The sequence below is a fragment of the Balearica regulorum genome, chromosome 5, assembly GCF_011004875.1.
Source record: "Balearica regulorum gibbericeps isolate bBalReg1 chromosome 5, bBalReg1.pri, whole genome shotgun sequence".
Classification (NCBI taxonomy): domain Eukaryota; kingdom Metazoa; phylum Chordata; class Aves; order Gruiformes; family Gruidae; genus Balearica; species Balearica regulorum.
Genome location: NC_046188.1, coordinates 39,843,670 through 39,856,671, shown reverse-complemented (window position 1 = coordinate 39,856,671; position 13,002 = coordinate 39,843,670). Strand labels below are relative to the sequence as shown.

The following is a 13,002-nucleotide window of genomic DNA, read 5'->3' as shown; positions in this document are numbered from 1 at the left end:
TTTCTTGACTGAACCACACTTACAGACTAAAATAAGTTCATAAACATTGAGAAGATAATCTCTTTGATAACTAGGGCATAATCCACTTCTCAATCTGTGAAACCAAAGGCCATGGAATATTTTTGCAAGAGTGACGTGTGTTGTCTTTTACCCTAGGAAAAAAAAGGGGGGGAATTTTGTTGGTGGTGCTGGTTTTATTTATTGTTGACAGAAATATTCTCTTTTAGGTGATTAATTCAGAAAATGCATGCCCCCCCCGTAGCATCTTGTTTTGATCAAGTCTACCTTCTAGCAAGAAGATGCCCCCTGAGGCCTCTGCCCTGGGTACCCAGGTCCTGCAACCTGGCTGAACAGGTACAATAGGGCTCTGCAGGGAGCGTTGAGAGCTACAGGGCAAATAAGTACAGAAGAAACCTTTGCAGCCACCTGCAATAACTGGCTTTTTCCTACCCCATGACAAAGGAGCCCATGGCCCAGGGATGACCAGGAGGGCAGGGCTCACCTTGGCTGTCCCTGCCCTGCACCACTCTCCCACACTTGCCTCTGCTTGGCAGGGCATGCCATGGGGACAGGGTTTGTCTGGGTCACTGCTTGTTCAGGGCATCTGCAAGAGCTGCACACCTTAGAAAATCCCATGTGTCCCCCATGTCAGTATGGGAGACTACTGCATAAGCAGTTGAGCTTTAACTGCCAACCCAAAAGGTTCAACGGCGCCAGTCTGCTGCCACTAAGGCAAATGTTCGCCCATGGCAGAAGGAGGAAGACACAGTCTCTCCCAACCCAAAATCTGTTTGCAGCAAGGCTGGGTGGAGGAGCCAGCAGCCCGGTGACTCCTGTGCTGGTTTTGACCCTTGCTTCCCTACCAGCTGCAGGCAGTACCTAACCACCCCAGAAACTCCTGGGTTATTGTAATCAAATGAGGCCGCTAACCCATTTAGCCTGGTCCCCTACCTGCAATAGAAGGAAGTGGCTAATTTGGGAAAAAAAGACATCTGCACTGTGTGCAAGGCCAGCCTAACTCCTCCTTGCCTGTTCCCGCCCTGCCAGGCATACGTGCAGGGTGAGGATGCTCCTGGCACCCATGCCTCCAACGTGAGCGAGCCGTGTTTGCGGGTACACTCGTTTTGTCTCTTGCTCCACTGCTGCTAAGCCAGCCCCATCTTGTGCTCTCTCCTGTTGCTATGGTCTCTCTCTCACCCAAATAACATGCTTAATCCAACCGTGAAGACTGCGATAGACAGCAGGAGGCTATGTCACTGTGCTGGGGGCTTGGACCCCATCTAGGCAGGATGCTCTGCCTGACCCTACCGGCAACTCACAGGGTGACTGCCTGCCCTTTGCAGTGCTGCTCCAGCGTTTGCAGGACTGCTGCACACGCGGGGACTAATGCTGCAGCCCTGACTCACCCAAGCCACTTGATCGTGTTCCTTCATATGGTTTTCTCTGCTCCCTGGCAGGCAAGTCAGTAAAACAGACTGGGGTACGCTCAGACACTACACCAGTACCTGTGGAGTCACATACTGATGGTGCTCACACAGTGGCATTCAGTTTTATAAACCAAAATAGAGTATTTGGGGTTGGCAGAGGGGTGTGTGTGGTTGCCCCTTTTCCATCTTCAAGATGAGAAGTGTGCCTGATGTCCTGCCTTGTTATTTGAACCATAAGTGACACCCCCACTTATCACATACACACAGAGTAAAGGGTGGCACTCAGAGTGCAACAATCTGATGCTATATGTGGCTTTCTTTACTTCGAAAATATTTTATCATTCAATTTCAGATGGGATGGGAACATGTGAATGCACAAAAGGCCTAACAAGAAAAGATGCTAATCATTCCAGAGTAGCTGGGACACTTCAGACAAACACTTGGCTAGAAAGAACATTTTCTGCTGGCTTATCTTCTGCCCCTGGAGCCGGGGAGGCGGGCCGGGAAAGCACGCTCGTGAGAGAACCAGACGCGTTGTGAAGTGACAGCTTGCCAGAACAGGAGCACCATCCATTTTAATAACCATTTGGCTCAATCTGAAAACCAACCAACCAGACCAACCTGACACTAACAAGAACAAGCTCTTTTTACTGCAAGCAATTGTGAATTCATGCCCAAGGCTGGATGTCCTCTTCAAGGCAAAGAGGAGTTTTGTCTTGGTAAAAATTTCAAAGCTATTCACTATAGCTGGTATCTGAAAATCGAGGAACATCAAAGAGGGGTACCCAGCCCTGCAGCCTCGACTCCAAGGCAAATTCTCTGCCACAAGAAATCATTCTGAAGCCAATGCATAAGCAGGGCTTCCTACAGGATTTATACAGCATTTACAAGAGAGAAGCAGGTATTTCTGCCCAGGAAAGGAGCAGACACACGATGGCTGTGCTGGAATTCGTGCTCAATTATAAAGTGCAAATGCACTCCCTAAGTCAGTCCTGCAATTTCTGCAGTGTGAGCCGAACTCCAAGCTCCCAAGGAGTCAGAAGAAGATCCTCCATTGCCTCCCCTCTTTCTCTGGGAGGGGCAGGGGCAGGTCTCCGGTGGACACCTCTGGCACAGGGCAGGGGAGGAGGGAGATGGTTGCGTGTGTCCTCTCTGTAGGTGCCCTATAAGCAGAGCAGGACTGTCACGGGGACCGTCTGCACCAAGGGAACAGCAGCATTGATCACAGGTTCTTTGCCCTTTATAAAACAGCACATAAGATCTGGAGAAGGCTGATAATATGGTGTCCTAAACTGTTGTCAGAGGCATAAACCATTCCAGCCTCATCCAGCCTGTAATTAAGCTGCTGTCACTTGCAGGAGATATCCCGGAATGTTGCTTTATCCTACACAGCCCCCTGAAGGCACAGAGAGCTCCTGGGCCTCAGGGTGCCCGCTCTGCCTCCCTGCAGGGCACTGCGGAGCTGCTCAGTCACTGTGGGCTGCTGTTCGCACATGCCCCTTGGTGAAAAGGCTGCTAGGGAAGGACAGGGGGGTGCTTCTGAGGTACACTGTAAAACAAAAAATATTTTTAAAACCTGATCAGGAGGCAAAATATGGATGACTGCAGAGACTGAGAAAAGACTATCAACATAAGGACAGTGCTGTATCCCCATCTTGGGGGAGGATCTGATACCCCTGGCCTGACAATGAAATCAGCAAGTGACTGTCCGGGTTTGAAATATGAGCACAGTCTGTAGCTCCACCTAAACCTGGTGCACCTCCCATCTCCCGCCATTCACAATCTTGTTCTCACTTCCTTTCACCAGGAGAAAACACATCATTTTAACACCACAGTTGGGAGGGGAAATGAAAGAAGGCAATAGGTATAAATCAACATGCAGTTCAGGCAGCAGAAACGTTTACGTTTTTGTGTTGCTTAACAGCGAGATTGTTGGTACGGTGAGCTTGGTGTGGCTGAGACCAGCAGAAATCTGTCCTCAGCAGGGCACGTCGGGGATGGATGGCTGCAGCGAGGCTGCGTGCTAAGGGCACGGCAGAGCACTGGTCCTTCACTAATGCAGCATTTCCAAGGAGACCGCAGTGCCGGTGCGAAGGAGGGCAAGCTCCCCACTGCCCAGCCGGTCTCCCCCTCACCGTCCTTCCTCCTCTCTCCTCTCCCAAGCTGCGCACCCCACGTCCAAACTCTAAGTCCTTCTTTCCGCTGCCTCTTAGTTTTCTGGGGCAGCGACTGCCTTCTCTCGCTAGTTAAGCACCACCGAGTTTACTCTCCAGCGAGCAAACCAGATGCCAGTTTGCTCACGACTGAGCCGGCACGGAGCGATGCCGACATCTCCCGCTCCGGTCTCCCGTAGGAGCGCGGGCAGCCTCCCAGCCCGGCGCAGGCAGCGCGAGGCGCAGGCAGCGCGAGCCGCAGCCCGGCAGCGCGGGGCTCCCGCCGGCAGCTCAGGCGCGGAGCTGCCGTGCCGCCTGCTGGCCAGGCCCGGACCGGCCCTGCCGGCCCCCCCCCCCCCCGCTCCCGCGGCCCGGCAACCCCCCCTTCCCCCGCCCCAACACTCCCCCGGTGACCCCCGGCACTGCCCCTGGCACGGGGCAGCCGAGGAACCAGCGCAATGCTGGGCCTGCCCTTTTGGGGTGGCGGGAAAATCCCGGTGGAAATGCTTTTTATTTAGAAATCGAGGGGCTTGGGGGGTGGTACTTAATGTATCTGCTCTCCTCAATGCCCAAACTTTTCCTTTCCTGATGAAAAAAAAAAAAATAAATATATATATATATATATATATAAATTGGCAACAAGTTTCAACCATTAGGAGTCACATAAGATATAAACACTTTCTGCAGGTAGAATTCTTTTCCAGATAACACCATTTTCAACATATGCTCACAATAACATCCAAAACGCCTGCACACATGCGTTGCAAGCTTCACAATGCATTCCTATAAAGCATCATGTGTTCTCTATTTAGGTCTATAAACAGGTGTGCAGTCTCCTTTCCCTTTGGGTAAAATTCCCATGTCCCATATTCCCACTTAGTTGTTTCTCTTTCCAGCTGACACTCTTTGAAGTTAGGGAGAAAAAAAAATCAATCCACCAGTTAGATGAACATCTCAGCAATCTCAAGATGTCTTGGGAGATTTCCAGGTCATAAAAAATGTATAACAACTCTCTGTTGGCCCTTTTTTTTTTTTTTTTAATTGAAGCTTGGCATTTTGTGTGCTATATTTTGGGTACTTCAAAAATCAACAGTCAAACCAAACTGTAGATGAAAGATAGCAACAGAGAGGAGAAAGAAGACAGAGCAAGGAAATGAGTTGAAATAAAAATAGAGAGAAAAATACCCAACTGACTGGCTTTCCTGCTCTCACATAAATAATGGACAGCCAGTAAATAAATAGGTTACAGGGCTCAGCCGAGCCCAGGAGATTGGTGGACATGATCCTGCAAGTTTATTAGAACACAGAAACACAGCTGGAAGGAGACCCGGGAGGTCACTGAGTCTAGTCTGCTGCTACCTCCGGCAGTGCCTCACTGCAGAACCCCACCGGGACCAATTTTTCTCAGCTAGGAAGATACGGAAATACCCCACCACAATCAACTCTGTGATTTGGGACTGGGTATAAGAGCAGAATTTTTTCCCCTTACTCTACCACTGAATTACACTCATTTCAAGGGGTTCTCAAGTGTACACTTAATGAAAGTTTTTCTAGCACTACCAGGAATTTCTAGGTTATCCAGCAGTCACTTCCTCAGATTTGCCTTGAGGACAGCACAGGCGCCTACAGGACTCCTGCCAGTGTTAATGAAGATCCTACTGACATTCCCAAGAGAGAATACATCCCTGCTGCAACAGTTCCCACATCTCTGGATAGTCAACTGGGAGGAGAACCCTTAAAATATACCCACAAATGTAATTCTTCTAGCAAAGTGCTAGATGCTGTGCCCTCAGAAAGCTCCTTACAGCTTCCCAGGGGTTGGGTGGGATGCATCTCACCTAACTGTAGATGTCTACCGTGCAGACACTGTCATTTGAATTAGTCTCTTCAGGCTTACAGATGGTAGAGCCGGGCCTTTACAGTATAATTTAAGTGCTTTTAGTTTTGTTTCCACTTAAAGCTGAAACAAATCCTTCCTGGGTGATTCACTGACTCTTCAGCTTCTCCCACTCTAAAGGGAGCCTGGATGATACAGGAGAAAGCACGTGCTTCCACACCGCCCAACCTCGGTTAGACAGATCCCAACCTTGCTGTTGGGTGTAACTTTAATTTTGCTTGCATGTTTAAGCATCCAGCAGCTGCTTTCCTTTCTGCCATGCGCTCCTGATGAGAATTCAGGAGCTTTCTCTGCCACACCTGAACCCAAGAGCACCCATCTGCTCCCTAGCACCACTGCTAACGATCCATCCTATTCCAGTTTTCTTCATTAACATTTCTGCCTTTACATCCTGTTGTTATTTAAAGCTTTAAGCAGGCTTCCTAATACTGATCCAGTATTAGATAATAATGATACCACATAAGCCAACAGCATGATAATGAGACAATAAGAATGATAGCAACGTCCCTATATTAAGTAATAGTGATACCAGTGTCTTCCAAAAAGGACGCGGGATTTAACCTCTCTGTCCCAGCCCGCTGACTTGCAGCCTCCCTTCGCTACAAGCCATCTCAGAAGCAAAGAGAACGCAGGTCAGCAGGAGGAGCAGCTCTGACTGACTGAGGAAGGTACACGTTTGCCTTCTCGTAATGGCACTTTCTCCATTTGTTTGCCTTGGGTGAACGTGGGGGACACCCGCTAGTCCTAAAACCTGCTGGATTTCATCAGCACAACCCCAGATATATTTCAGAAAACCCATTTGAGGAGTATTTCGATGCAGTATATTAATCTTGCACTTCATCACTACAATTTAATTGCAAATGAGCACCACTGTAAATACGTTCAGTAGGCATATACAAGTTCAGTACCTGTTCAGCAATAAAATTTCAAGCTCATTTGTGTAATTTAGTAACGCTCCCTTGTTTATCTTACAAGTTAACTTCCAGGGTTTTTAAAAATAGCCAACATAAAAGTGCATTGATTTTTCACTGTTTTGCTGCTGGCATGCTTTCTGTATTTCTCCTCGGACAGGCAAATTTGATAAATACGATGGTCAGTTCCAATGTTGTTTAAAGTCACTTTCTGGGCAATTTCAGGACTCGCAGGCTAGCAGACTGCACTAAAGCGGCTATTGTTCACATGCTTTACTAATGTATTTGATTTTCTAAGTGAAAAAAAAAAAAATAACAAAACACATACTTAAAGGCTGTGCAATCAAGTTCTTAGCTGGTGTAAACTAAGAACAACATCAAACCCGCTCACCACCAGCAAAGGCACAAAACCCGACTGACTGCATGCTCGGTTGACAGCAGATCTCCTCATCTGCCGGTGAAACGGCGAGCTCTCTGGCCACCTCTGCAAGGATCACTGGGCCCACTGGAACTCAACTGCCCCCCAAGAAAGCACATGAACTGGTCCCTATGCCCAACCACGTGCTGAGAAGGCACCAGAGCACCACAATGAAGCCTCTGAGTGTAATTCAGACTCTCTAAAAAAAGTGGTTTTTACTGGATACGGTCATATCTAGGGCAGTCAAATTACATTACTGCTGAATCCTTCCATGTCTCCAGGACTAACAGGGGAAGGAGCAGGCGAGGACCACTGCAGATATTCGTGAAGTGCCTCTGACCTGCCATACCGCAGTTAAGGAACAAGGTCCCACGCAAGAGTACAAGAGTACAAGCCGGCACCCTGACACCAACTCAAACCCTCGCCTTCAGCACAGGCCGGCAGCTGCAGCCTGCCCTGCTGCCAACCACGAGTCATCCGTCCTGCTGCTAACCACCGTCTTCCTGCTTCTGCACAAATGGATGCACATAGCAGTCAATTTGGCTGTTTGTCACGTGCAGGAGAGGGTCTGGACCACAACCTCACCCACTGAGTATCAACCTCTACCTGTTCAGGCTGCCTCTCCGGCTGGCACGAGTCCTCTCCCGTTTTCTTTGGGCTTTGCAGCACTGAGCAATGAAGCTAGCATTTAAATGCCTGCAATCCTGAACACTAATTCCAGGGTTTGCCCCAGTCCTGTTTCAAGTATCATCCTGGGAACTCCAATTTATCAGAGCTCCCTCTAGTATATTTGCTTCTGCTGTTATGGGACGTGTTGTGGTTTGGCTGTGTCTGCCGGATACAGCACCACACTAGCTCTTCCATGGACCTCACAGTCTCCATAGCAGGAGAGCTGCTTTCCCTAAAATGAACTTCAGGGTTAGGGTTGGAATTAGAGTTAAGATTCAAGACCAGGAGGATAAAACCTGTGGCTATATCCTGATTAATGCTAGGAGAAGAAGGAGACTCATACCCTTGCTCTGTAGGCAGGGCTGTGGGTTTAGCTAGGGGGATATGGGGGATATCTAGCTAGACCTGTCTTTTTCTGTCAGTATGAGAAGATACCTGGTATCAACAAGGGAAAATGGCTTAACATTAGTTCTGGGGTACGTAGGGGTGACTAATGAATCCTAAGGCGCTGAGTTTAGCACTTAGTTTTGCAGCTGGAAGGGCTGAAGAGATAGGCATAGTCTCTGAAGGATTGCTACCCCAGAATGAAGCGTGCTGTTGGCACTTCCAATGTCTTTTCATCGCTTCTGCAATGGGACTGTATCTTGGAGCAATGTTCAAGGGCCATAGATTGGGTTTAGAAGAGTTTACGGACAAGGCCAGAGGGGCTAGATCTTCTAGGAAAGGTTTCATCTTCATCTAGTGTTGGTTCACCAAAAAATGGCAACTTATTACTGCTGCCTATTCCTGCTGTAGTTGAAGTAGCGGAATTGTGTACAATAGATTTATAGACTCCCAGTCTGATGTAGGATCATGTGGATGTCTACATGTTTCACAACAAACGTTCTGTCGTCTTCACAGCATGAGAAGCCAGGTACTCAGAATCCCCACAGAGAAAGTGCTATTAAGGTGACAGTCAAGCTCTGGAATAGTTGGAGGTGCCAGAATTAAAAGTAGCTGTTGCAAACCCGATCTGGTGAGTGACAGTACTGCAACAGTTTTTAGCCACATGCTCTCCATGCCATGTTTCCCTCACTTGACCACTGCCACAAATACACATGTAAATCCTATGTATTGTTAGGGGTCTTAATAGCAATACACCGTGCTTCATCACATTATTACAACTTTGCAAGCCTTTGCATGTAATACTTGATAACACTGGCTCTGCTACACACTGTTACTGAGATTACTTACATAGTTCTAGTACAGGGATCTGTAGCAGTACTATGGGCCAAATCCTGCCATTCTCAACTTTCTTCAAAGGGGTGTTTTTAGAAGTTCAAGACAGACCAAGCATTGCATTTCACCTACATAGGAGAGTGGGATTAGCCCCATTCATTTAGTTCAAGTCAAAAAAAGGTTTCACCTGAGGTTTTCTGAGCTGAATTCTGATTCCAGGAATCGAAGGAACTGGTCTCGTCCTACTGGATCCTTCAGCACTTCATCCATGGAGAAACCCCATCTTTTCACACGCTGCTGACTAGGTTCTTTGCTGTTTGGGGAGAGAAGGAAAAAACCAGATGGAATGTACATTTCTGCCTGCTGTCTGAGCAGCTGCTGCTGTTTCTGCTAAGCAGCAAACGGAGCGAGATTATCAGATGAGGAGATGGTGGTTTTTTCCTCAAGATTTTGCAGAAATACAAGTTAGCAAACAACATACAAAAAGAAGCTATAAAGACCGGGTCATCATTAAAGCATCTTTACTCTCTGGGTGCTATGTACATGGCAAAATCAGAGAGACAGTGAATGATATAATTTTCAGAGTAATTTCTGGTAGGTTTCACATAAAGAACTGCATACCATACTTGAATAATTATTCATTATGTGCTTCTTACATATCTCCTCAAATGTACCTTGGGAATTTCTTACATGTCAAGGCAGAAATTTGCTAGCGGTGTTCCCTGGGCTGCTGGTGAGCTCCAGAGCATCTCCTAGTGTCCCACACAGTGCTGGCTCGTCACTTGGAACTGGCTTCAGATTTTCAGTTCCGCATTTGCATTAGAAAAGCAGTTTCACTAAGAAGCAGCGCAGACATGATTTCTAAAAAATGATAACTGGTTCGTGGTCTTTTATTTTTTGGTGCCTCTGATTTCTGGATGCCTAAGTCTTGGAAGATTAAAAAGCATCTCCCTCCTCCCCTCCATGATAATCAGACTCTTATTTTGTGTCTCAGCTGGGACACTGAGATGCAGAGGCACCCAAAATCACTAACAACCTTTCTCCTAAATTATTTCTTAATACAACCCCACTTACATAAGCTGCTGTTTGAATTGCCAGACATGTTGCAGAGATGCCTATGGGGAGAGGCAGTGCCTGGGAATCACAACGAGGATCCTACGAGACAGTCTGCATCAGAGCGTAATCTGGGCTTACAAAGTGTTTGAAAGCTTCTGGTGTGATGGCGTCATACTATGAGACAACCATTAAAATACAGCTCAGCTGCTCACATTCGTGACAGTAGAGCCATTGTTAACAGTACGTATCTATTAAACTACATGTCTCGTCATGTCCACAGTGATTCCTAATCCTGGAGCCTTAAGGGACAGTGGCGATCTGTGCTGAAGACAAATAAGCCAAAGGGGTAAATAAAATGCCCACTTTGATTTCCTCTTGGTGTAAAGACTAAGCAAAATTGATGGGCATGTCCTCACTGGAAGCACAGAGTGCTCGGGATGGCTCCTCCCGCGCTCGCTCAGGAGCCAGCAGCGCTGTGGACAAGGGCACGGATGCCAGCCTACCTGTTCAGTGAGCCAGCCCGGACACGGGAACGTGAAAGCCGTGTCTGTGCAGAGCTGTGCACGAGCTAAGCTCAGGGAATTTCCTGCTGAACCCAGAGATCTCTAGCTGCTCTTCTTGCCGCTGCACAATGTCCTAGCACAAACGAAAAGGCCAAAGTGCCATCTAAAATTGAAGGCTTTCTGTGCCATTTCCCCAGTCCTGAGTGCCACGAGGGATGAACTGTAGGGGCACAGGGCTGTCCAGACTCATCAGCTGGCCTTACCATTGGAAGTGAGAGGCTCTTTGTTTTCCTGAGCAAGGGCTTTGCTCTCCTAACTGAGGAAACAGCTTTGCAGGCAACACAAGGGCTACCGCAGCTCTCGGGGATCATTTAATTATTCATGCCAGTTGCAACTAGATGCAGATGCAGTGAGTTCTCTTACAATAGAGAATAAAATGGAAATACAGAGCTGTTTGTTCTTCCATCTTCCAACAATACAACTTTCTCTTTTTTCATTAGCGGGAGAATCACCTTCCTTAACTCTGAAATGATAACAGAAGCCAAGCATTTATTTTAAATTCCTACAAAGGCTGTGACATCAGGTTAATTGTATTCTTCAGGGACACAGACATCTTTTCTGGGATTTGCGGCTACCTCAACAGATGCAGAAATAATGGATGCCTGGATTACCTTCTGGGTGGCGATTCCACCAGGAAAGTATTTTGCAGGGGCTGTATCTGAGTCTAGCCCTGCTAGGGAGGATGGAAAAAACGAGAGAAACTGACTAAAAAAGAAATACCAAATATTGAAATTATGTGAAGAAGGGCAGAGATTAGGGAACTAAAGGGTTTTTGTGACTACCAGAGAAGCCGGTGAAAACATCTTTCACATCCCAGACCACGGGGGTTTTAAACAGGGAAATACCTTGCCCTTTTCCCTGAACACTGATTCACTATGAATTGGCTTTCTTAGGCTGGTAGCATCTTAAACTTTACATTATTCTTCAAGAATGGACAGGATTAGATTGGGCATTTTGTTTTCAAAGATTTGCTGATGTGAGCTCCCAGTTCAGATTTGGTGCCGGCCAGCAGCAGCTAAATACTAGGAGAAGCTGCTGAGCACTTGCAGCAGTTGGCCACAGGTCGCAAGTGAGTAGTGAAGGTGATAGATGGCATGACGACTTCACTCAAACCTGCTGCAATAGCTGCTAGGCAAAGAGGAAAGCAGGACAATTCTAGCCCCACTATGAGGGCTGTGGATAGCCTGCGATGGCAAGAGATGTAGACACTGGCCAGACCTCCCTTGCACCAGCATCATGTGGGTACAAGACGACCTAAATTGCAGTGCCGTGCCTGGTTTTTTGGAGAAACTCTCTGAGGTGCAAGGCACTGGAGGTACTACAGTCATTCTTCCTCCTTTTCATCTATTAGATACCATAACAGAGACAAGCCAGCTTGTTCACTAAGGGGTGAGGCCCAAGCTGACTTTGTCAATCTATTATAATCCTGACCTGCCAAGTCTCACACACTACATGTGAGCGACACTCCTCTGGCTCCTGTGCCAAATCCACCTCCATGCAGCAGGAATGGCCACTGCCCTCTAACCCATGCTATTCTGCCAGTGGCATCTTTCATGGGATCCCAGGAGAGGAGCAGGGCTGGAGCACTGCAGCTGGGGGAGGACCAGAGAGCAGGCTCTCAAGGGTCAAAAGAGATGTGCTGGAACAAGTATCTCTTAGAACTATCCTGCACCTGTGGACTCTTAGACCTGAGCCTGTGCATGTCCTTGACAGGCATGAGAACATCCGTCACCTGACTTACAGAGTACCACACATCACCTCATACGGAAGTGGAAAGGCTGAATAATTCAGAGAAGAAGCGATAAAGCATAAGCTCCTGTTTAAACTTTAGCTGTGTACTTGTATCTTGTAAAGTTACAGACGTACAACTTCCTATCCAAACGGGGCGGTGGGAAGAGAATACAAACAAAGTGGCAAGACAACTCTAACATTACTTAAAACTACCAATTCTTACCTCATTTCAATGTCCCACAATGCTGCATCATCACTTATCCAGGGATTGGAAGGCTCAGCAGGAGTTATAAAGGGGTCATATTCCACATACTGCTCTGTGTAAGCTATTAAACTGACAGATATATATAAAAAAAACAACGCTCAGTCACATGTTAGAGGTACAGTTTTTCTTTTTTTTTTTGTGTGTGTGTGTGTGTGCTTCTTTTTATTTGTAGGGATCAGTCAGTTTCTCAGCAACCATGGGAGTCCCTTTTCCCAGGGATGGTGCATACAGGGATTTCTCTGCAAACACCCACCAGCTCACTGCAGTATTTTCCTCAAGCTCGCTCTGTTGAGATGCCCACAAAAAGCCCAATGAGGCGATGACTGGATTGCTACGGCAGGACTTCCCACAGAGGGCCAAAGGATGACTATGAAGTGTGTATCGTCCTCTTCATTTGTTGCACGTTGTTATTGCCTCCTGCCTTTTTGGTTTTTGCAGACTTTTGCACCCACTTCATGTTATGCATTACAAGTAACTCATCTAAGTAGGGTCATGTACTGTAGCTAAGAATATACTTAAATCTTTGGAGGATCACAGTCCTGAGACTCGAAGCTTCAGGCTATAGATAATTTTTTTTGTTACATTGGTATACCATTGTAAAATACTTCAACAGTAGCTTACAATAATTAACTTAGAATGTAGTAAATGACATGCATGTTGGAAAAACACCTGGCCTTTATACTGGCTTGCTGCA

The 13,002-nt window shown here is 47.1% G+C and overlaps 1 protein-coding gene across 3 annotated transcripts in view; it reads right to left on the bottom strand.

The window, feature by feature from the left end:
• Positions 1–13,002, bottom strand: part of RGS6 (regulator of G protein signaling 6) — a 293,290-nt gene that overhangs the window by 38,813 nt on the left and 241,475 nt on the right. For 2 of the 3 annotated variants that reach the window (XM_075754296.1, XM_075754297.1), the window contains exons 13-14: positions 12,267–12,377; positions 8,881–9,006 (exon numbers count right to left, since the gene is read on the bottom strand). In XM_075754296.1, the coding sequence (XP_075610411.1) occupies positions 8,881–9,006; positions 12,267–12,377 (237 nt within the window). The remainder of the gene's footprint in view (positions 1–8,880; positions 9,007–12,266; positions 12,378–13,002) is intronic. The other variant, XM_075754298.1, reaches the window with a different exon arrangement.